The sequence below is a fragment of the Gorilla gorilla genome, chromosome 19 (assembly GCF_029281585.2).
Source record: "Gorilla gorilla gorilla isolate KB3781 chromosome 19, NHGRI_mGorGor1-v2.1_pri, whole genome shotgun sequence".
Taxonomy (NCBI): Eukaryota; Metazoa; Chordata; class Mammalia; order Primates; family Hominidae; genus Gorilla; species Gorilla gorilla.
Genome location: NC_073243.2, coordinates 32,044,035 through 32,069,172, shown reverse-complemented (window position 1 = coordinate 32,069,172; position 25,138 = coordinate 32,044,035). Strand labels below are relative to the sequence as shown.

General features: G+C 36.9%; 1 protein-coding gene across 14 annotated transcripts in view; it reads left to right on the top strand.

The window, feature by feature from the left end:
* Positions 1 to 25,138, top strand: part of TENT2 (terminal nucleotidyltransferase 2) — a 74,556-nt gene that overhangs the window by 10,458 nt on the left and 38,960 nt on the right. For 4 of the 14 annotated variants that reach the window (XM_055366960.2, XM_063700671.1, XM_055366958.2 and 1 more), the window contains 5 exons: positions 407 to 644; positions 18,039 to 18,153; positions 18,296 to 18,387; positions 20,035 to 20,101; positions 22,316 to 22,385. In XM_055366960.2, coding sequence (XP_055222935.1) covers positions 407 to 644; positions 18,039 to 18,153; positions 18,296 to 18,387; positions 20,035 to 20,101; positions 22,316 to 22,385 — 582 coding nt within the window. Of the gene's footprint in view, positions 1 to 406; positions 645 to 18,038; positions 18,154 to 18,295; positions 18,388 to 20,022; positions 20,177 to 22,315; positions 22,386 to 25,138 lie in introns of all 14 variants that reach the window. The other 10 variants (XM_055366955.2, XM_055366956.2, XM_063700670.1 and 7 more) reach the window with 3 other exon arrangements.

Below are 25,138 nucleotides of genomic sequence, written 5' to 3'. Positions count from 1 at the left end.
GTGTATTCAAAGAGCCCTTTTTTATAACTAGCACTCAGCTCACTTAATCATATCTTCCTTATGTTATAGTTTGGATCTTCTTAGTAATTCTATAAATAGAACTTTTCCTACAAAGTTTTCACTGCTGAGATGAAACATTGGGGTAGTTCAAATACAGGAGACTAACCTCAATATATACATGTAGTTTTTTCTGTCTCCATTATTACTATTTTTTTTTAAGGTGTTGAGAGGCATTTCTTGTGCTGAACATGAATATTTTTAAGATCCATATAAAGCTAATAAAGTGACCTTATTGAAAGAATCATATTGTCATTATCTCTTATGATATTTATATATATTTAATTGCTTTTTATTTGTTATCAAAAAGTTGTATCTTTAATTACTAAGGTATATTGCTTGTTTTCAGGAGATTAAGCGATGAAAAAAACCTTCCTCTTGACGGTAAACGGCAACGTTTCCATTCACCCCACCAAGAGCCAACTGTAGTTAACCAGATAGTGCCTTTATCAGGTGAACGAAGATACTCAATGCCACCATTGTTTCATACACATTATGTACCAGATATAGTCAGATGTGTTCCACCTTTTCGAGAAATTGCATTTTTAGAACCTAGAGAAATCACACTGCCTGAGGCCAAAGATAAGGTAATAATAATGTAGATTTTAGTTTTGCCTTTTGGGAATTTAGTATAAATAATGTATTAATCAAAAATATTTAATATCCTGGGTTAAGTAGAACGTGCCTTTTTTTGTTGCAATGTTTAAAGTACTATTCAGCCTAATTTTCTGTCCAAACATTACTTTGATTTTTGGTAGCTATTCTTTTATAGAAATGCAGCCATCAGGAAATCAGATTTTCCCTGATATATGAAAATTTTATTAGAACCCAAACACTTTCTGAGTTTAGAGAACTGTCTTGTTACTTGTTTTTACTGGAAAAAAAAAAGTTTTCATATAGCTATTGTAATACAGTGTTAGAACATATTTTATTTTGGGATATTTATGTTATAACGAGGTTTTTTGAATGTCAAAAATAGAGAATCCAGGAGTCACTGAGAAAAACAATACATTCAAAGTGATATAATCAAGAAAGATTTATCAAAAACATTTATAAAAATTTTCAAATAAGTGAAATGAAGCTATTTAAATAATAATTCTTGGAAAATGACATTGTCAGCATTGGGGAACAATGAGTTATTTAATATCTAATACTAGAAACATATCTCTCCTCTCCCCCATATTTAGTGAAACCTAAAAAATCACCTTCTGGGTAATTGAGAGGGGTTTATAATGTAAATATCTGTATTCTCTTGGGTTGTCTGTGGTTTATACTTGCTGTTTTTGCATTTTCAAAGCTGCCACACTCTTGAGAAATAAGACATTTGTAGGCTAAGGAGAAGGACCTTGAAGAAAATATAGCAACTTTGTTTTACTCATCTTTGGGTTCCTATCAACCAGCATGGGTCTGAAACATAGTAAGTGTACAGAAATGTTGGGTCAGAAAAGCAACATCTGCTTCATTCCTTAGTTGTGCTGCTTTTTTATTCCTCTATTATTCTTTTGTTCTTTAATTTTAATTTAGTTATAATTGTACCATAAAATTCACCCTTTTAAAGTGTAGAGTTCAGTGGTTTTTAAATATATTCCCAAAGTTGTGCAACTGTACTATCTGATTCCCAAACATTTTCATCACCCCCAAAAGAAACCTTGTGCCCAATAACAGTCACTTCTCCTGCTCCCTGTCAACAACTAATCTATTTTCTGTCTTTATCCCATCCTGGACACTTTATATAAATGAAATCATTCAATATGTGGCCTTCTGTGTCTTGCTTTTTTCATTTAGCATGTTTTCAAGGTTCATCCATGTTGTAGCATACACATCAGTACTTCATTCCTTTTTATAGCTGAATAATACTCCATTGTATGAATATACATCACTTTGTTAATACAGTCCTCAGCTGATGAATTTCTGGGTTGTTTCCACTTTTTGTCTGTTATGAATAGTGCAGCTATGAATATCTGTGTACAGATTTTTGCATGGACATATGTTTTCACCTCTCTTGGAGTGAAATTGCTTGGTCATATGGTAGCTCTGTGTTTAACTTTGTGAGGAACTGCTGAAGTATTTTCTAAAGTGGTTGCACCATTTTGCATCCTATCAACAGCGTATAGGTTGTACTTTCTTTACATGCTTGCTGAACTTGCAAAACTTGTTATTGTCTGCCTTTTTGATTATAGCCATTCTAGTGGGTATGAAATGGTATCTCATCATGTTTTGGATTTGCATTTCCCTAATGCCTAATGATATTGAGCATCTTTTCATTTGCTTATTGGACATTTGTATATCTTCTTGGGGAAATGTCTATTCATCTAGATCTCTTGCCCATTTTTAAATTGGACTGTTTGTCTTTTTACTGTTGGTTTGTAAGAGTTCTTTATGCATTCTACATATTAGACCCTTATCGGATAATGACTTGTGAATTTATGCTCCCATTATGTGGCTTGTCTTTTTACTTTCTTTTTGGTATCCTTTGAAGCACAAAAACCTTTCATTTTGATGCAGTCCAGTTTATCTATTTTCCTTTGGTTGGTTGTGCTTTTGGTGTCATATCTAAGAAACCATTGTTAAAGGTCATAGAGATTAATGCCTATGTGCTAATTTTTAAAATTTATTTATTTTATTATTATTATTTTTTCCCTGCCCCACCTATGTGTTATTCTGAGTTTTATAGTTTTAGTTCTTACATTTAGGACTTTGATCCATTTTGAGTTAATTTTTGTATATGATGTAAAGTAGGGGGTCCAGCTTTATTCTTTTGCTGTTGGTCCAGTTGTCCTAGCAGCTTATTGAAAAAACTGTTCTTTTCTCCTGTGTAATTTTTTTTTAACCATATTGAAATAGGAAAAACAATCAGGCAAAATCAGTGGGAGAAAGGAAAAAGGCAAAGGAAACTGAGAAAAGATTAACTTGGGTTTTTTTAGTTAGTTGTTTTTTTTTTTTTTTTGATATAGAGTCTAGCTCTGCCGCCCAGGCTGGAGTGCAGTGGTGTGATCTCGGCTCACTGAACCTCCACCTCCCGGGTTCAAGTGATTCTCCTGCTTCAGCCTCCTGAGTAGCGGGATTACAGGTGTGTGCCACCACGTCCGGCTAATTTTTGTATTTTTAATAGAGACGGGTTTCACCATGTTGGTCAGGCTGGTCTTGAACTCCTGACCTCGTGATCTACCCACTTTGGCTTTTCAAAGTGCTAGGATTACAGGTGTGAGCCACTGCGCGTGGCCTAGTTTTTGTATTTTAAAAAACTTTAGAGATGAGGCTCTTGCTGTCATGCCCAGGCTGGAATGCATTGGTGGGATCATAGCTCATTGCAGCCTTAAACTCATAGGTTCAAGTGATTCTGCTGTCTCAGCCTCCTGAGTAGCTGGGACTATCAATAGGTGTGGGCCACCATGCCCAGCTAATTTTTTTTTTTTTTTTTTTTTGAGACGGAGTCTCACTCTGTCGCCCAGGCTGGAGTGCAGTGGCACGAACTCGGCTCACTGCAAGCTCTGCCTCCTGTGTTCACGCTATTCTCCTGCCTCAGCCTCCCAAGTAGCTGGGACTACAGGCGCCTGCCACCAAACCCAGCTAATTTTTTGTATTTTTATTAGAGACGGGGTTTCACTGTGTTAGCCAGGATGGTTTTGATCTCCTGACCTCGTGATCCACCCTCCTTGGCCTCCCAAAGTGCTGGAATTACAGGCGTGAGCCACCGCACCCGGCCACCTGGCTAATGTTTTTAATTTTTTTTTTTTTTTTTGGTAGAGCCAGGGTCTTGCTATGTTACCCAGGCTGGTCTTGAACTCCTGGCCTCAAGTGATACTCCCGCATTGGCCTCCCAGAGGGCTGGGATTACAGGTATGAGCCACTGCGCCTAGCTGTTTTTACTCATTTTAAAGACTATCGTGTAATGCCATGATATGAAAGCCTATGTATAAATTAAATCAGACCTTTGAATGAACGTATAAGAATCTTTTTGCTGGGTGTGGTGGCTCACGCCTGTAATCCCAGCACTTTGGGAGGCCAAGGTAGGCGGATCACAAGGTCAGGAGTTCGAGACCAGCCTGGCCAATATGGTGAAACCCCGTCTCTACTAAAAATACAAAAATTAGCTGGACGTGGTGGCAGGCGCCTATAGTCCCAGCTACTTGAGAGGCTGGGGCAGGAGAATCACTTGAACCCGGGAGGCAGAGGTTGCAGTGAGCCGAGATCATGCCACTGTCCTCCAGCCTGGGTGACAGAGTGAGACTCCGTCTCAAAAAAAAAAGAAAATCTTTTACTGGTTTTTTAAGGTATGTATGCTGGTAGCCCTGTTTTCTATGGAATTTATAATGATAAACTATTGAAAGCTCTCTATTTTTACTTGTATTTGTATGTTGTGATAGTTAACTGTTAGAACTAACCAACTGCTAGTTCTGCATATGGAGTAGGCAGATTTTCAATTTCAGTAAATTTAATAACAATTCATATTAGTGTCAGCATAAACCATCTGGTAAAGTACAGTTCTGTATCAATAACATTTTAAAATTAGTTATGTAGAAAGAGATACTCCTAAATATTTAGAATTAGGGATTTATCTCAGAAGGCTAAAGATAGATTGTGTAATTGAACCAATTTCTTTTTTTTCGTTTTTTGAGACAGAGTTTTGCTCTTGTTGCCCAGGCTCAAGTGTAATGGCACAATCATGGCTCACTGCGACCTCCATCTCCCGGGTTCAAGCAGTTCTCTTGCCTCAGCCTCCCAAGTAGCTGGGATTACAGGCATGTGCCATCATGCCCTGCCAATTTTGTATTTTTAGTAGAGATGGGGTTTTACCATGTTGGTCAGGCTGGTCTCAAACTCCTGACCTTAGGTGAACCACCCGCCTCAGCTTCCCATCATGCTGGGATTATAGGTGTGATCCACCACGCCTGGCTGGAACCAATTTCTTTGAGTGCTACTCTCTACCTGCCAAGTTGTGGGAGAAAGAAGGCAAGCAGTCAGTTTTGCGTTTATTTTTTAAGTGAACATTTTTTAAGAAAGCTAACGTTTATTGATGGTTCTTCTAGGCATTCTACATATGCTATCTCATTTAGTCTTTGCAGCAACCCCATGACATGGATATTATCCTAATGTTATTGAGGCTCAGAAAGCTAAATAACTTGCTCAAGGTTACAGCTAGTAAGTGGTAAAACCAAGATTTGATCTTTGTCTCTAAAAATATGAAGAGAAGGAGGTTAAGATACTTAAAATCAAGGGTAGGCAGATGACATTCTAACTCTAATACAAGGTAATCTGTGACAGTGATAGCTAATGTTTATTGAGTATCTGTCATTACTGGCATTGTGCTTGACAGTTTGTTTGGTTTACCTCTGTTTACTTCTGTAGAGTATAAAGTGAATGAAGGGTTCAGTGTGAGATAAAGTGGGGCAGTGGTTTGAAGCCTTGAATGCACAATAGAATGCTGTTGAAGGTTTTAAAGTAGAGAAATAGCACAGTCAGATTTGTCTTTTTAGAAAGTCCTTGCTGTTTAGTGAGTTTGGTTTAGAATGAAGTGGGCTTGGAAGGTGGTGATCATCTTGAAGGCTGTTAAATTCACCCTTAAGATGGTTGATCCCCTTGAAGGCTATCCTAATGAGAGGTGCTGAAGCTTTCAGTTACAGTAGATGGTAGTGAAAAAGATGTGGGAGATGATGTATAAGGAAAATTTAGAGAATGTGTGGAATAACTGAGTGTAGAAGAGAGAGGGTGAAAGAGACATGAATGACTTCAGTGATTTGATATTGGGTTACCAGTAGAGATAAAGAACCTAGATTTGGGGTGTATAGGCTGATTGAGGAAGTACTCGAGGTTTTTGAACTATGAGAGAATCTACTATAAAACATTTGTGCTCCTGAGAAACTTCATGTTCTGCAAATTGCACACTAATCATATAGGGCTTATGAGAAATAGGGTTGGAACAGACTACTCAAAACCTAAACAATTTTGTAACGAGAACACTATCAAAAATAATAATTGATATCTTGGGAAATAACTTGGATAGGCAGGCAGTTTGGCACGGCTAGATGCTGCTGCAGGGGATATTAGAAATACACAAAATAGAGTTGAGATGCTGGCTTGTGTTGGACATTGACACAGGCAGTTAAAAATGGAGCTCTGAGTCAGTGAGGCTGCTGTTAAGGTAGAGACAAAAGGAAATACACCAGCACAGGCCTATCTGAGGCTAGGAGTATGCTTTCTTGAGCAGGAATCTTGGATGCAAATGCTTTTAAGTTCCTTTAGATCTGAAAGGACTCCATACTGAGGGGTTTTTTCTTTGTTGTGACAGTTATAATTCTACAGTTATAGCTCCATGTACAAATCACGTACAAACCCAACTTCTATGTTATATTGATACCATTCCTCTGTTTACCAATCACATAAAAGTTAATTGGTATTGTAGAAAAATGTAACTGTATTGACAGTATATGTTTGGAGTTCAGAAGTGAGGTCAGGCTAGAGATACGGATTCTTAAGAGATCTGAAACAAAAGTGACAGTTGAAACACCCTAGAGTAGATAAGATTTTTAATTTATTTAGCATTCAAATATTTGTGAGCTCTAGGCGTGGGAGATACACTGTTTTGCTAAACATACATGGTCTCTACCATTTAGGTACAGCATGGTGAGAGGGGGAGCCATTAAAAAATAACCATACATAGGCCAGGCACAGTGGCTCACACCTGTAATCCCAGCACTTTGGGAGGCCGAGGCGGGTGGATCACGAGGTCAGGAGATCGAGACCATCCTGGCTAACATCGTGAAACCCCGTCTCTACTAAAAATACAAAAAATTAGCCAGGCGTGGTGGTGGGTGCCTGTAGTCCCAGCTACTTGGGAGGCTGAGGCAGGAGAATGGCGTGAACCCAGGAGGCGGAGCTTGCAGTGAGCCGAGATCGTGCCACTGCACTCCAGCCTGGGCAACAGAGCGAGACTCTGTCTCAAAAAAAAAAATAATAACCATACATAGGCAGGGCACAGTGGCTCACGCCTGTAATCCCAGCACTTTGGGAGGCCGAGGCGGGTGGATTACCTGAGGTCAGGAGTTCAAGACCAGCCTGACCAATATGGTGAAACCCTGTCTCTACTAAAAATACAAAAAAATTAGCTGGGCGTGGTGGCGTGTGCCGTAGTCCCAGCAACTCGGGAGGCTGAGGTGGGAGAATTGCTTGAACTTGGGAGGCAGAGGTTGCAGTGAGCCAACATCGCGTCACTGTACTCTAGCCTGGGTGACAGAGTGGGACTCCGTCTCAAAAATACAAAAATTAAAAAAAAAATGCAGATCACAATTTTATTTATATAAACGCTGTGCAGGAAATTACTGAGTGCTGAGAGAATGCATTTGAGGTCTCAGGGAAAGCCTCTTAGAGGAGGCAGTATTTGAGTTGAGATCTGAAAGATGAATGAGTTAACTAGTTAAAGAGTGGTGGGGAGCCAGGCGCAGTGGCTCATGCCTGTAATCGCAACACTTTGGGAGGCCAAGGTGGGTGGATCGCCTGAGGTCAGGAGTTCAAGACCAACATGGCAAAACTCCATCTCTTCTAAACATACAAAATTAGCTTCGTGGCAGGTGCCTGTAATCCCAGCTACTCGGGAGGCTGAGGCAGAGAATTGCTTGAACCCAGGAGGTGGAGGTTGCAGTGAGCCAAGACCACGCCACTGCACTCTAGCCTGGGCGACAGAGTGAGACTCTGTCTCAAAAAGTAGTGGGGATGGGGAGACTGCTTTAGAGAGAGGAAATAGCATGTTTGAGGGTGTTGATGCAGAAAGGAGAATGGAGTGTACAAATAACTGAAAGGAGGTCAAGATGGCTAGTGTTTGGTGAATTGAGGGGAAGTGGTTGAAGGTGTGGTAGGGGAGGTGGGAAGAGGGGCGTATTTTGCAAGGACTCTTAGGCCATTTTGATCTTTAGCCTAATAACAGCAGTAACCTATTCAGAGTTTTTTTTTTTTTTTAATGCAGAGGACAGATGAGTTAAAAAGGTTATTTTCACTGCACTGTGGAGAGTAGATTGAAGTTGAGCAAACATGGATGTAGGGAAGTTGTACTGTAGTATTTCAAGTGAGAGGCAATGGTACTTGAATTAGGAAATGCTAGTAGTTAAGATGAAGAGAAATTGATGGATTTAAGCTGTATTTTAGAGGTGGAATCCGTAACATTTGATGATATATTAGATTACAGTGTCTAAGCCTCTGCAATATTGACATTTTAGGCCAGCTTACTTTGGTGTGGAGGGGCTGTCCTGTGTACCCTACTACATTTAGTAGCATTCCTGCCACCAGTCCCCAGTTGTGACAGCCCAAAATGCCTATGGACATTGCCAGTCATCCTCTGTGGGGCAAAATTGCCCTAGTTGAAAACCATTGGGTTCGATTGAGAAGAAGGTTTTGAGGATTACAGTCAAGTTTCTGGCTTCTACAGCTGGTGGCCTCATTTGCTGAGACAGAATAGAATGGAAGAGGAGGAAGATTTATATGTGTGCTTAATAGGGATTGACTCATGAGTCTGTGGACATGTGCCTTTAAGATGCTTTTGAAGCATCAGAGGATATTTAGCATTGATAGTTGAATATACTGCGTATAGATCTGGAATTCAGAGGTTATGCATTGGCTAGAAATGTGTATTTGGCCATCATCAGCATACAGATGGTAATTGAAGCCCCAGGAAGAGAGTCTATGTCCAAGACTCGTTGAAATCGGTTGAGGAAAGAATAGGAAAACAAATGCAAACTAAGATTATACACAACTGTTTTGGGAAATTTGGCAGTGAAAGGGAGGAGCAAAAGGTGTGAAGTTAGGACAGGCTTTTTTTTGTAAGGTGGGAGAAACTCTGGTCACAAATAAATGTTTGTGGGGAAGAGTCATAGAGAGGAAAGAGGTTGACCACTCTGGAAAGAAAAGAACAATCATGAATAAGGTTTCCCACAAGGTGGAAGGGGAATGAGTCCTGTATATAGGTGGAGTGATTGGCCTTAAGTAAGAGAAAAACTTTTTTGAACTGGCTGATAGGAGGAGAGGATAGGTATAGATACAGGGAAATTTGTAGATATGGTAGGGAGAAGTTAGTGGAGTTTCCAGGGTTGAATGGCATCTTCCCGTTTTCTCTCTGAATTACTATGCAAGATAATCTGTTGAGACTGGAGAAGATAAAGTAGGATATCAGAGGTTTGAGAATAGTGGAGAATGTTTGAAATACCATTTACTGAATGTAGGGAATCAAACTGACCAGAGAAACAGAGTGCAGAAGGTTTGAAACATTTTCTGGGTAGTATAGAGGGCTCACTTAAGATTGGTAATAATGAATTCATTAATAATAATAGTGAGTCAGTCAGCTGAATCTGCCAGCTCCAGGGAAAGATTTTGTTAGAAGTTTTTTTAACTACTTTGAGGATAAACATAAAGAATTGAATTTTGAAAATGAATACCCTCTGAGTTTAAATTTTTTCATAAGTTTTTTTTGTCTTTTTTAAGTTACTGTGTTAACAACTCTTTAAAGTAGAAATCTGAGTTATTCCTGAATTTTAACTTTTGTTTTTACTCTAGGTTTTAGAAGAATATATGGTTTTCTGCACAAAAACGAGAATGTAATCAGTTATCTAAGCCCCTGAATTCCATCTACTGTATTAAATTGTTCTTTGAAATTTCTGGTTAGTAGAAGGTATTATGTGAATTGACTTATTTGATTTTGAATTTTGAGTTGAAATGAGGTTAGGCTGAGGTTTTTCTTGGTATTGATTGTAAAATAAAAAGACAATTATTAAAGAATTGTTAAATTCCCTGTGTAATGTTAAATTTGAGAAGGGGCAAATTTTATGGAGCTTCTTGGCATCCTTGGAAGAACAGTTTGGGGATAGTTATCTTACAGATCTCTAAAGGACTCTGTCTTTTTAATTTATGTGTTTGTCAGAAAAATTCAAAAACCACTGAGATATAAATTTACATAGAACACCTAAGAGAGAACTCAGACAAAAGAGATCAAATAAAAACTTGTTTTTTTCCTATCCTCCTTTTTTGGGCAATTCTTTGGCCAAGTTCAGGTAATAGTAGGCGCCTAAAGTAATCAGACTTCAGGGGGAAAACAATCAGTAATCCAAACTGCCTTCTCAACCCACCAGTTTATAAATTAAGAATACTCCAACTTTGTCCTTACACAGAAACATAGTAATTTAACACACAAGAACTGGGTTGTTTTAGGCATGACATTTTCCTAGTTCTATTTTATTTCAGAATTGTTTAATTTGATGGGAAAGGGAATTGACTGTGAAGAATGAATTTAAACTTTTATTACACATCTGGCTTTATTTTACTCAGAAAATTAATACCAGCTCTTTCTATAGCTACATGTAACAAAGATTAAGGCAGTGAGAGAGCCTGAGAAATTGCCAGTTTTTATTGCAATGTTTATATGCTATAATGACCTGTTTTCTGGACCATAGTTTAATTTTATTTCTCCCATTTTGAAAGCTCATTGCTGATTTGTGTTTGTAGATAGCACTTAGGCAAAAAAAATTTACATTGTAGTATATGATTAGGTCTTGGTATTTCCAGCTAAAAGGTTTTTTTTTTTTTTTTTTTTTTTTTTTTGAGACAGAGTTTTGCTCTTGTTGCCCAGGCTGGAGTGCAATGGCGTGATCTCAGCTCACCGCAATCTCCGTCTCCTGGGTTCAAGTGGTTCTGGGATTACAGGCATGCGCCACCATGCCCGGCTAATTTTGTGTTTTTAGTAGAGACGGGGTTTCTCCATGTTGGTCAGGCTGGTCTCGAACTCCCAACCTCAGGTGATCCACCCACCTTAGCCTCCCAAAGTGCTGGAATTACAGGCATGAGCCACTGTGCCAGGCTAAAAAGTTTTTTTTTTTTTTTTTTTCCACTTTCTTTTACTCAAGGGCCCAACTATCAGGGACAGGTGGTGAACTGCTGAGTATACCATGTGAAGGTTATACAGTGTTAAATACCATGTGAGAGCTTTGTATATTGGTACATATAAAAACTTTTCTGGGGCTGGGCGCAGTGGCTCACGCCTGTAATCCCAGCACTTTGGGAGGCCGAGGCGGGCAGATCACGAGGTCAGGAGATTGAGACCATCCTGGCTAACATGGTGAAACCCCGTCTCTACTAAAAATACAAAAAAAAAAAAAATTAGCTGGACGTGGTGGCGGACGCCTATAGTCCCAGCTACTCGGGAGGCTGAAGCAGGAGAATGGCATGAACCAGGAGGCGGAGCTTGCAGTGAGCCGAATCGTGCCACTGCACTCCAGCCTGGGCAACAGAGTGAGACTCCGTCTCAAAAAAAAAAAAAAACAAAAAAAAACTTTTCTGAATCCCAGCCAGCACTTCACGTGTCCTTATGGCTTGTGTTGACTTCAGACAATGGTAATTTTATTGGTATTTAATTTGACCTTGACTTTGAGGACAAGTTACAATATTTTTTAGGAAAAATGAACATTCACATTTGGAAGAAATATTTATTTTTATTTATTTATTTTATTTTTTGAGATGGAGTCTTGCTCTGTTGCCCAGGCTAGAGTGCAGTGGTGTGGTCTTGACTCACTGCAACCTCTACCTCCCAGGTTCAAGTGATTCTCCGGCCTCAGCCTCCCAAGTAGCTTAGACTACAGGCACCTGTCACCATGACTGGTTGATTTTTTTGTATTTTTAGTAGAGATGGGGTTTCATCATCTTGGTCAGGCTGGTCTCGAACTCCTGGCCTCGAACTCCGCCTTGGCCTCCCAGAGTGCTGGGATTTCAGGCGTGAGCCACTGCGCCTGGCCAGAAATATTTATTTTAATATTTTAGGCTATGTATAAGTAAATTTTTTGTGTAGTGAGAAATAGACTAATTAATTTTATAGTGATAGATCTTGGTAGGTAGCCTAAGCAGTTAATTTTATAATGATAGATCTTGGTAGATAGCCTAAGCAGATAATATTGTAGTGATTTAGACAAGTTTAAGAATAATCCACTTTATATATATGTTGTTGGAGGGATTTTTTTTTTTTGAGATGGGGTCTTACTAAGTTGCCCAGGCTATTCTTGAACTCCTGGGCTCAAGCTATGTTGCTGCCTCAGCTTCCTCAGTAGCTGATACTACCGGCATTTGCCACTGTACTTGGCTTGGAATAGTTTTTTTAAACTAAAAATTAGGAAAAATTTACCCCAGAATTAAAGAATATTTTTGGAGTGCCATTATGCATGGTCAGCTTGTTATTACATATATGTTCTAAATCGTATATGATTTTTAGCCAAGGATATTTCATATTATACATTCCTCCTCTCTTTTTTTAAGAACTATAAGAACAGTGAGCCATCTCCTGGAATATTTCTCTAAATTAAAGCACCAGAAATCTTGTTTCAACATATATGTGCATTTCTCTTTTTGTCTCATCTGAACTGTCAATGTTTGTTCTAGGGTAAAGTAATATGATTTGAGAATGTGAATCCCCAAGTTAATGGGTAGATAATGACGAAAATTCTTTCACATAAAAACTCATTAAATCTCCATTATAGTAGTCCTTGGGAAAGAAAAAGTGTTTCCATGCATGTAAAAAATGGAGAGGAACAAGAATATGGAATTTCATATTTTCCAAGTCATTGTAAATTTTTTAACATGTGACTGTTTCTACATTAACAAGGTCATTCGGAGGGAAGAACTTTATAAATATAATAACATTTCACTTGGGCATTGTGAAGGAATTTTTTTTTTGGAGACAGAGTCTTGCTCTGTTGCCCAGGCTGGAGTGCAGTTGCGCGATCTCGGCTCATTGCAACCTCTGCCTCCAGGGTTCAAGTGATTCTCCTGCCTCAGCCTCCAGAGTAGCTGGGACTACAGGTGCATGCCACCACACCTGGCTAATTTTTTGTATTTTAGTAGAGAGAGGGTTTAACCGTTGTTGCTCAGGCTGGTCTTGAACTCCTGAGCTCCGGCAATCCGCCCACCTCGGCCTCCCAAAGTGCTAGGATTACAGGCGTGAGCTACCTTGCCCAGCCAAGAAATTTATTTTGCTATTCAACAAATACTGAGTACCTACTGTGAATTCTAGGATTATGTTGATCTGATCTGCCTGATTCTCTACATCAGGGGTTGGCAGAAGGGCCAGATAGTAAATATTTAGGCACGTGGGCTATGTAAGTCCTCTGTTGCATATTCTTTTTTCTTTTCTTTTTAACAATGACTAAAAGTAGAAATTATTTAGCTTGCTGCCTATACTTGGCCTAAATAGTTTGCCAACCCTTGCTCTAGGTCAGTAAAACTTAATCCTTCAAGTATCATGTAAAATTTTATGTTAGCCACTTTTACTGGAGATCTTTTTCACATTTGTTACAAACTTGGACACTTTTCTTTTTAGCTTTTTATTATGGAAAATATCAAACCATATACTAGAGAGAAAAACGTATCATAAATCCTTATGTTGCCCACTTTAACAATTGCCAACATGTGACCATAACAATTAACAACGTAAGACTAATCTTATTTCACCTTTACCTCCCTCCCTCATTAGTTTGAATCAGATTGCAGTTATTTTATTTGTAAATATTTCAGTATTCTGATATGCAGTTGATCTTTTTTGTTTATCCTTCTGCCAGGGCCATACTATCTTGATTACTGTAGTGTTATATTAAGTATAGAAGTCAGGTAGGTTAAATTCCCCAATTTTTTTCTCAGCTATTCTTGGACTTTTGCCTAAGTCAAATTTAAAATTCTTCTGTCAGTTTCTAGAAAGAAGCCTTCTGGGCTTTTGATTTCTTTTTCATTTCTTGTGAAACAAATATCAGATGGGCTTTTGATTTTGACTGCATTGAATCTAAAGGTCAATTCTGGGAGAATTGACATCCTTGACAATAGTCTTTTGATCCATGAATGTGGCGTATCTCTCCCTTTATTTAGGTCTTTAGGTTCTCTCAATATTTTCTAGTTTTCAGTATACAAATCCTGCACATCTCTTGGTACATAGATTTCTAAGTATTTCATGCTTTTTGCTGCTATTGTGAAGTTTTTAAAAAGTAAATTTTTAATTGTTTGTTGATAGTATGTATGCTTTAAGTAGTGAATTATCTTTTTAGAAAATTAAAACATGAGAGAAAAGGCCTTGGTTTTTTATATTATGTTAAAAATATTAGTTTTGTTTACACATTCTTCTGGTGTGCTTTATTGTCTGTAGAAATGTTACTCTGAAGCCTGGGCAAAATAGTGGGAAACTGTCTCTCAAGAAAAAAAAATTAACCAGATGTGGTGCTGCACACCTTTAGTCCCAGCTACTTGCAGGGCTGAGATGGGAGGATTGCTTGACAGGAGGTCAAGACAGCAGTGAGCTGTGATTGCGACATTGCACTCTAGTCTGGGAACACAGTGAGACCATGTATCAAAAAAAAAAAAAATAGTTGCTCAGTTTATTCTCATTTTTCTTACAAATACTTTGTATGGGAATTGATTAGAATACTTTCAGGCGTTATTTCTTCAATTTTTTTTCTGTCCTTTCCCATTCTTACCTCTTTCGAGATTCCAGTTCTTTCTTCCTGTTATTTGTCTTTGAAATGGCTTTTTCTGTACTACTTTCATTTTATTTTATTTCAGTGTTTTTGAGACAAAGTCTCCCTCTGTTGCCCAGGCTGGAGTACAGTGGTGTGATCATGGCTCACTGCAACCTCGACCTCCCAGGCTCAAGCGATCCTCCTGCTTCAGCCTCCGTAGTAGCTGAGACAACAGACACGCACCACCATGTCCAGCTAATTTTTAAATTTTTTGTAGAAGTGAGGTTTTCCATGTTACCAAGGCTTGTCTCGGATTCCTGGGCTTAAGCAGTGCACCTGCCTTGGCCTCCCAAAGTGCTGGGATTATTGGTGTGCTCAGCCACCATGCCCAGCCGTGTGCTACTTTTATGTGGAGAGGGTTGAGCAGGCTAGCTTTGTGGCTCTAGGACTGCTCCTCTTTTGCTTTTTTTTTTTTTGGTGACGGAGTCGCATTTTGTCACCCAGGCTAGAGTGCAGTGGCATGATCTCAGCTCACTGCAACCTCTGCCTTCCGGGTTCAGGTGATTCTCTTGCCTCAGCCTCCCAAATAGCTGGGACTACAGGCACGTGCCACTGTTCCCGGCTAATTTTTTTGTATTTTTATTAGAGATGGGATTTCACCATGTTGTCCAGGATGGTTTCGATCTCTTGACCTCGTGATCTGCCTGCATTGGCCTCCCAAAGTGCTGGGATTACAGGCATGAGCCACCACGCCCGGCCCTCTTCTGTTCTTACATAGTATTCAGAAATATACTTCCTTAGTGCCTTTGCTTTTTTCCTTTCCTACTTTTATCTAGAGTAGAATTTTTTACCCTCTGTACTATTGGCATTTTGGGCCAGATAATCTTTGCTGTGGTAGAGTTGTCCTCTGCATTGTAGGATGTTCAGTGACATCCTGGCGTCTACCTACTAGATGCCAGGGACCTTTCACCTGCCCTGCCTGGTCCTGTTATAATCGAAAATGTTTTCATATTCATATGTCCACTGAGAGTCAGAATCATTTTACACCTTTACTTTTCTCCTGATGGCTCTGTACTGTCCAGTTTAGGTTTCTCTTCCTGGCAGTTTGTGCTGTTGCTTTTTCTTGGAAGGGAACCTCATTTTGTTTGGAGGTCTCTGATCTTTCTGTGGTCCGCTTGCATTTACCTATGAATTGTGGCCTATGAAGCTGCTTGCCTATTTTGGTTATGGTACATTGATGTGGGCTGCTGAATTTGGTGAGTGAGGGGGAGAAGGTATTACCTATAAGCAATTTGATTTCTGCATGTTCTGCTTTTAAGACTGTTTCAAATCCCATTCCCTTTTTTATTATGTCTGATACCATGTGAATCTTGCTGCTGTTGGTATTTGTCCCACTCCTGAGTATTCATGATGAATACCCGGTCAGTCAGTTAATTGTGTTTTATTTTGTGGCCACATTTTGGTTTGGTTTGATCTCTTTGATTTATTCTCCTAGTTGCTCTGTCTTTTGTGGGGTATTCAGAGATTTAAAAAAATGTTATGCTTCTTTCATTGCCAAATTGCCCAGAATGCCTCTGCCTTCTTAAAATGAGGATTCTAAATATGTGAAAGACAACATTTTACGTGATGGGTGATACTTTTGCCTCATTATGGACTATAAGGCAGTCCTAGAGAGGGAGAGATTAAAAATACAGGAGCAGGACTGAAAAACTGGTAGACATGTTTGTGCCCTTAAGGTGACCAGAAGGCTTGAATACAAAATTATTGGTAGAGAGCTTAGTTTTGAACAGGGGAAAAGGACGCCTTTTTTTTTTTTTCCAGATATGTTTATTTTTAGGTCTGTGGTTAAGAGGCTGAGGAATATCACATTTGGTATTCTCAATTTTCTTAGTAAACTTTAATTTAATTGTATTTGCTAGAGAAAGGGAGATAAGTTTAGAGGGCTTGAAAAAGGTAGTAAACATTTTGGAATGGTATGAAAAACAGAAGTGATATCTAACCAAAGACTTGGAAGTAATTGCTAAGTGATGCTAAGGGCCAACCTAAGACTATAAACTTGAAATACGCCAATTTTATGATTTTTAATTTTTTTTTCAGTTTTGTTTCTTAGCAACTTAGATGTAAGAGCAGTGAAGGTGGTTTTTTTTTTTTTATATTGACCTAAGATTAGGGTTTTGTAGGACAAGTATTAGAACATGACAAGGAGATAATGTTGTTAAGGCACGATAAGAGAGTGGTTCAAGGGATGCACTGTGTAGTATAGACTGCATAGGGAAAGAAATAACACCATTTTTATGCTGATGGCTTGGGAGAAAAGGGAGGATTCAAGGGAATCTAGATCTCTTGTGGTTCTAGAGCAGGTATAAGGAGAGTGAGAAAGTGTGAACTGGATAGAAGATTGAAGCCAAGATATTATATTGGAATTTAAAATTTCAGAGCTAGAGCAGTTCCAGTTTATTGTAAAGACCACATTATAGGAGTGTATACTGATGAAGAATACTGGAGGAAATAAAAGTCCAGAAAGGGAGTATGTTGTGATATGTAGCCCATTTCAGATAGGGAAATCACCTATGTTGATGGCAAGAGTTGGGCTGGAGGGAAAAGTGTGAACCACATAAGTAGATAAAAGGGTGGTAGGGCCGGGTGTGATGGCTCACACCTGTAATCCCAGCACTTTGGGAGGCTGAGGCAGGCAGATCACTTGAGGTCAGGGGTTCGAGAGCAGCCTGGCCAGCATGGCAAAACCCTGTCTCTACAAAAATTGAAAAATTAGCTGGGTGTGGTGGCACATGCCTGTATTCTCAGCTACTTGGGATGCTGAGGCAGGAGAACCGCTTGAACCCAGGAGGCTGAGGTTGCAGTGAGCTGAGATCACACCACTGCATTCCAGCCTAGGTGACAGAGTAAGACTCTGTCTCAAAAAAAAAAAAAAAAAAGGTGGTAAGCAGATGGCAACATGAAGTTAGGGTTCAGGGCATTGTTAGAAGAATGGGATGGAGGGTGGTTTGCATGAGCCCGGAAGACCGGGGACTGGTGACATCTCTTATATTTGGTATTTGTGGGTGTGAATACTAGGGATTGGGCAAACTTCTTTAAAAAGCCAGATAGTAAATACTTTAGGCTTTGCCACTCACATATTGTTTGTTGCATATTTTTATTTGTTTGTTTTCATAATCCTTTAAAAATGTAAAAAAATTCTTTGCTCAGGGGCCATACTAATAAAGTGAGGAAGTGTTAAACAGTTTGCTGACCCATGGATTATTTTTATTACGAAGTATCTGTGACTGTACTTTTCTGTGACTTGTATATTTTACTTTGTAAAATTTATATGTGGTTTTTCAGACCATTCTCTTCCTGTACTTCAGTGATAGTAGCTTTGTTTTGGGAAATATTAAGAAGATAATACATATTCACTTTTAAAATAGTGTCAGTATAATTGATTTATGCTTCTCCATATAGCAATTACTTTTACATTGCTGAACAAAACTTTTACTTTTTTTTTGCGGTGGATTCAAGTTGAGTCAGCAGATACTGGAGTTATTTGAAACATGTCAGCAGCAAATAAGTGATTTAAAGAAGAAAGAACTCTGTCGAACACAGCTGCAGAGAGAAATTCAGCTGTTATTTCCACGTATGTTTCCCTATTTTGCATGTCCTTTAGGTGTATGCATTCCTATTTTAAATTTTATCTTTTTTTTTTTTTTTAATAGGCACAGAACCATGCACCTACTTTAGATTTTAAATACTCTTATTACTTTCTTCTGTTTCTTTAGAAAGCAGACTTTTTTTGGTTGGGTCCTCTTTAAATGGATTTGGTACCCGGAGCAGTGATGGTGATTTATGCCTAGTTGTTAAGGAAGAACCAGTAAGTAAGGAAACATTTATTCCAAGTGTGTTTCTCATGTTAATGAGTTAAGAAATTTTACATAAAAGTCATTGAGGGAAAAAACTTGCTTTGTTGTGATTACTTCTTTGAATTCTGTTTACCATAATTGCAGGAAACCTAGGTAATTTTTTATTTTTAAGGCATGTGCACAATAAGCATAATAGGAAGTATAGCATTAATTTAATTCTAAGTTTTTAAAGTGAGATGGCTTCACTATGTGTTTTTTTTTTTTTCAAGAGCTCTACCTCTGTTTTGAAATGTCATTAGTTTGGATATGTTATCAGGATGCAGCAAAGAAGAGTATGTGGCAATATTATCTTCTTGATGTATTTCCTTTCCATTTGAATTCTCACTGATTCTATTTTTAATCTTTACTTTTTTTCTCTTTGAAAATGCTTATTGAGGGAAAATAGATTTCTCTAAAATTTAAAATAAGACTATTGTGTTTATTAAATTTAAAATATTTTTCTCTATGACATTTTGCCTTTGTTTTTCTTTTTCTTTAGCAACAATATTGTGTTAATTTAGTACAGGTTGAGTATTCATTATCTAAAATGCTTGGGACTAGAGTTTTTTGGATTGTAGATTTTTTTTTTTTTGAATACTTGCATTATACTTAACATTTGAACATCCCTGATGCAAATCTGAAATGCTCCAATGAACATTTCCTTTGAGTATCATGTCAGCACTCAAAAAGTTTCAGATTTTGGATTTCAGGTTTTTGGATTAGGGATGCTCAACCTGTAGTATGTTTACCTGAATTTCCTGTTAACTGATACTCCTGTGTATAATACTGTAGTAATTGGTATTCATTAAGCTGACTTGAGGCAGCCTTTTTAAGATGCTGAGGTTTCTTCTGAACTACCAATGATTAATTAAACTCAGTGTAATTTTAATATGCCTTATTATGTTTTACATCTTTAAAAATACAAAAAATTATTGAGTGTTAATGTATATTTTTACTATTCATATTATTCCACTAGCAAAAATGACGTCTAGTTACTGCAAGTCAGAAAGAGATTTATTCCAGGAAGAATGATATTTTTCTAGGCTTTGAAATCATATAAAGAGAAAGTTTAAAAAAACCTCACATTATAAACAGTGGAGAGTACAAGGGTTGTAATTAAAACTTTTTCGTGCTGCTAGATTATACTCAAGCACATCCCACTCATCCTCTAGTGTTATTCACATATCTAAATCATGATGTCATAGCTTTTACACAAACTGAGGTACCGTAGATATGAAACTATCCTTGAGCAGCTTACAATCTAGATAGGGCTAAAATTCTGTTTATTTTTGTTGGAGGTTGCTTTTTGTACATTTATGCTGAAGGGGAAAATGACATAGATGGCTATTTCAGAATTTCTTTGAAAATTGTGCTTTAAGCTTAAAATCAGGAATTGATTTAGAAATGTAGATGTGAAAGATAGCATTAAAGGTTGACTTTTTCTGTTATTTAGAAAAATAAATTGAATATACTTTGAGTATATTGAAAAATAACTCCAAAGGAAAGTATATCTTGTATGTTTTCTTTTTGTTGAGATACTTTAGGAAAATAAAACAACATTAAACTTAGAAAGATAATGAAAAAACACTTTATTTTTAACTTTTCAGTGTTTTTTTCAGGTAAATCAGAAGACTGAAGCACGGCATATACTCACCTTAGTCCATAAACACTTCTGTACTAGACTTTGTAAGTCTGACATGCCTCAAGTTTGTATGTCACCTGACGTAACTTTACTTAAAATGCCTCTTACATTATCTTCTGGTAAGAACTGTTTATTCTGGTCAGGATTGGTATAATATGAATTCTTTTTTCCAAATGAATTTCTTTTAACTTTTGATGAAAAAGAAGAGTGATCATTTATTCAACATACCTTTATTGCACTTACTGCAAAATATACCACCTGCTGCAGTGGGGGGGATTCAAAGATATGTAAGTTTTAGTTCTTTTTCTCAAAAGTTTATAGGTTGTTAGGGAAATTAAAGCATGAATATAAATAGTTGTAATACAGAGTATCTGTGAAAAGCTAAAAGCCCTATAGGACTTTATGTGTGTGAGAGAGAATTTCATCTGGCTTGCAATGATATGCATCTTTACTTGTTTTAAAAGTATGATCACTGAACATGAGACCTAAATGTATTACTTCAACAGAAAGCTAATTGTTGACTTAAGCCATTTTATTTTACGATTTTACTTTTTGAATACACTGACTCTAAACAGATTTTAATCCACATGTTAAGTCATCTCAAATAATTTCTTTTAAACTTCCATAGAATTTTATAGAAAGTTGAAGTTATACTGTGTGATATTGGAAAGACGCTTGTCCATTTGTTGAACAGACATTCATTATGTGCCAGGCTTTGAGCTGGAAAATACAAGTCAAGTAACAAGTCACTGTCTTTGAATAACTTACATCTGTTCTAGGAGAGAAATAAATGATTTATTTCAGTGGACCTTCTGCATTCTGAATTATTCTGTAAAATAAAGAATAATTCATACCTACTTGGATTTTTAATAGCTATTTGAATCAAAATATTAAAAATGGAAGGGACCTTAAAGATCATGTAATTCACATGAATTTTTCTTTCTTTTTCTTTTGGTTATTTTTAATAGTTAAGGAAACTGGTGATCAATGGATTTAGTAACTTGCCTGGAGTATAGTTTGTTGATCTCAGAACCTGTACTTATTACTCAAAACTTTTAACTCCTAATTTTATTTTTCTGAATTCCTGCTCATAAGTTCTATTTTGAAGCTTGATATATTATTTTTTTTTTTTCTTGAGACAGAGTCTCGCTCTATCACGAGGCTGGAGTGCAGTAGCATGATCACAGGTCACTGCAACCTCCACCTCCCTGGTTTAAGCGATTCTCATGCCTCAGCCTCCTGATTAACTGGGATTACGGGTGTGTGCCACCTCACCTGGCTAATTTTTGTATTTTTAGTAGAGACAGGGTTTCGCCATGTTGGCCAGGCTGGTCTTGAACTCCTGGCCTCAAGTGATACATCCACCTTGGCCTCCCAAAGTGCTAGGATTACAGGTGTGAACCACCAAGCCCAGCTGATATATATTCTGTAATTTTGATGGTAAAACATTATAACAGAAAATTTTCAGGTTTTAAAAAATCCCGGTACTACTTTTTCTGTAGTTAAAAAATGAGAAAATTGCTCATTTGGGAAAGATTTTCAGAATTTCATTTTTACACACTTCTGTATTTTCCTAATTTTCTATGATAAGCATATATTACTTTCAACTCAGTAATTTTTTAGTTTGATGGGATAAAATATATATGTACATTTTATTATATGTTGTATATGATATATGTATGTATGTAATACATGTATGTATGTGTATTTGAATTTCCTATCAACTGATACTCCTTTGTATAATAGCACAATAATTGGTGTTCACTAAGCTGATCTGAATTTTTCACTTGTAGAGATCATGTGTATAATATATGTATTTTTCACTCATAGAGATCACACTTAACGAATGCATCCAAGCCCCGTGTATCATGTTGCAAAGCATTTCCACACATAAGACTCTGTAATTATGATTTCTACAGTTACCATGATTCCTTACTGTGTGCTGTACCAAAATTAGCTATTCCCTCTGCTGCTAGTCTAGATATATTTTCACTCTTACAGTGGTCTAATGAACTTCTCTGTAGATACTATATTAGACCACATTCCTGAAAATAACCTTAATATAAAGCCCCCTAAATGGTATTACTGGAGCCTCCAACCTTAGAAGAATTTGATAATGTCCTCACTTGTATTCTTTTTCAAAGACGTTTTCTTAAATTATTTTAGCTTAGTAAATACTATTTTTTAAAAAATGTGCATTGGAACACTGTGAATTCTAGAAACATTTGCAGCTATTCACATTATCTTTTGTCTTTCAGCGGGCTACATTGAGAGACCTCAGCTGATTCGAGCAAAAGTGCCAATTGTGAAGTTCAGGGATAAAGTCAGGTAAATAATTAATGAGCTTTCTTTTTTTAGTTCCTTTAGATCATTTTTAGATCTCATAATTAAGAAGTGTATGTTGTAGCATTACAGTTTATTTTAATCAGTTTTTAGAAATCATTTGACTTGGTGTTTGAAATGGTTTTTTAAAATTGAGCAATACTTTATGCTTAACTGTACTTAGCTATTCTGCTTGACATTTTGAATATGTGAGACTATCTAATTTAAAGAGTACGTATTTGTATTTTAGATTTTTAAATGATATCTTGCCTTTTGGAAGTGTAATGCATTCTGAAGAACATAATTAATGAAATTTGACATGTACTAATATCAAGGGGTTTGTTTTAAATACAGTTATGATTAAACAAGTTGTGTTTCATTTTTATGAAAGATACATATAATACCTAGAGTAATAGATATGAAAGGAAAACAGCAAAATATACTTGTTCCATTTCAAAATTTACATTTATATATTCTACCAGCTTGGGTTCTGAATTTCTTATGGGCATTGGAATTGGGATCTTTTGAATACAAAATGTAAATAGATGTTGATTATTTCATTAGTTAAACTGATTTGTTACTGTTTTCTAAAAATAGAATTGTGACAGATTTCATAAAATTTGTCCAGTTTTACAAAATTAATACTGAAATTATGCCCACAAACACACACACACACACACATTGTTGATCCTTATCATTCATAGTTTGTGTTTTCACGAATTTGCCTACTTGCTAAAAATTATTTGTAACTCCCTACATGAATATTCATACGCTTTTGTGGTCATTTCGTGGACATACACAGAGTAATGAAAATTTCAGGTCACCCAATACCATGTTTCCAGCTGAGATAGAATTAGGTGACACACTGTCTTCTTGTTCAGCTTCATACTGTAAACAAATAACCTTCTCGCAGTCTAATTAATGCCATATTTTTCACATTTTTGTGCTTTTTTGCTATTTAGAATGGCCCCCAAGCATAGTGTGGAGTTACTTTCTAGTGTCCCCAAGTGCAAGAAGGCTGTGATGGTGCCCTATGGAGAAAATATGTGTTAGGTAGGCTTCGCTCAGGCATGAGTTATAGTACTCTTGGCCATGAGTCCACTGTTAATGAATCAACCGTATATATTAAATACAATGTCTTCAAATAGAAGCACAACATAAAACTTGGTTATGTATTGATGAGTTTATGAAAATGTGACCAGGCTGGCAGATACCTAACCCTGTGCTTACCCTAGGAGCAATGGTATAGTATTCACTAATTCAGTGTTTGCAGCAACTTTATAGAACGTAGCTACTATGAATGATGACTGAATATATATATTTTAAACAAACTTTAATGCCTGGCTCAAGCCATTCGTTTATATATCTAAACATCAATCAGATCTATAAATACTTATTAAATTTCTGCCAAGTAAATTGTGTCAGATTTTCCTAAAGCAGATATAAAATATATAGGGAGATAAAACATAAAGTTATAATATTAGCTAATTATAAGTTTTTAATAATATATGGTTGTAGTTATAGTTACAAAAACAGTTTTATTCTTTTTCTATTTAAGATTATCATGCAAACTTTTTTTGTTCCTAAGCTTTTTTTTTTTTTTAAGAGACAGGGTTTTACCATGTTGCCCAGGCTGGAGTGCAGTGGCATGATCATAGCTCACTGTAACCTCAAATGCCTGGACTCAAGTGATCCTCCCATCTCAGCCTACTGAGTAGGTAGGACAACAGGCACACACCAACACACTTGGTTAATTTTTGTAATTTTGGTAGAGACAGGGTCTCGCCATGTTGCCCAGGCTAGTCTCGAACCCCTGGCCTCAAGCAATCCTCCTACCTTAGCCTCCCAAAGTTCTGGAATTACAGGAGTGTGCTGCTGCACCTGGCCAAATCCTACTTCCCAACAGAACCATATCTCATGAATATTTGGTTATATCATTAAATATTGTTCTACAGCATCATTTTTAATGGCTTTATAGTATTTCATTGAGTGAATAAATTGTCATTAACTTAACCATTCCCCTGTATTTGAACATTCGGTGTGTTTCTGGTTTTTAGATAATATAAATAAGTATTTTGTGCATAAATTCTTTCCATATTGAGGATCACTTTTTTAGTATTTCTAGAAGTAGTATTTGAAGCAGGAACTGTGGATATTTTTAAAGCCCTGAATTCAATTTTGGAAAAATTTTTAACTGCAGACTAGTTGCCATCTATGTGTTTTTCTTTTCTATTGAGTTACTATGTGGATGTAGTACAAATTGGCTTCAGTGTTAGAATTACACAAACACAAAGAATAACTCTATTATTACTGTAAGTTTCCCAAAGCCAAATAACGTATAATATCTGAAGTGTTAATACTACTATCCATTTTTATTAATATGCATGGATAATGGAAAGATTGTAAGATTTTCTTTTGTTCCACCAAATAAGAAAGACTGAAATGGTAGATTTCAAATTTTATACTTAAAAGCTATAATTAATATAGAAAGATTTTGTTTTTATTTTAGACAATCTTTTCACAGAAAAAATTAGTATTTAGAAGTTGGGATCTCACATAGGTATGAGTAGAACTGACTTACATAAAGTAATCCTTAATTTTGTATGAGTTTAGCCATTTTTTATAGATTGCATCATTATTGCCCTATTTTCTAAATTATGAACTGCATATATTTGCTTTCAAAGAAGTAATCATCATGTGTTTGAGTAGTATAGATAGCTCTTCCCAGGTATCAATAGCCAAATTTGACATGATACTGT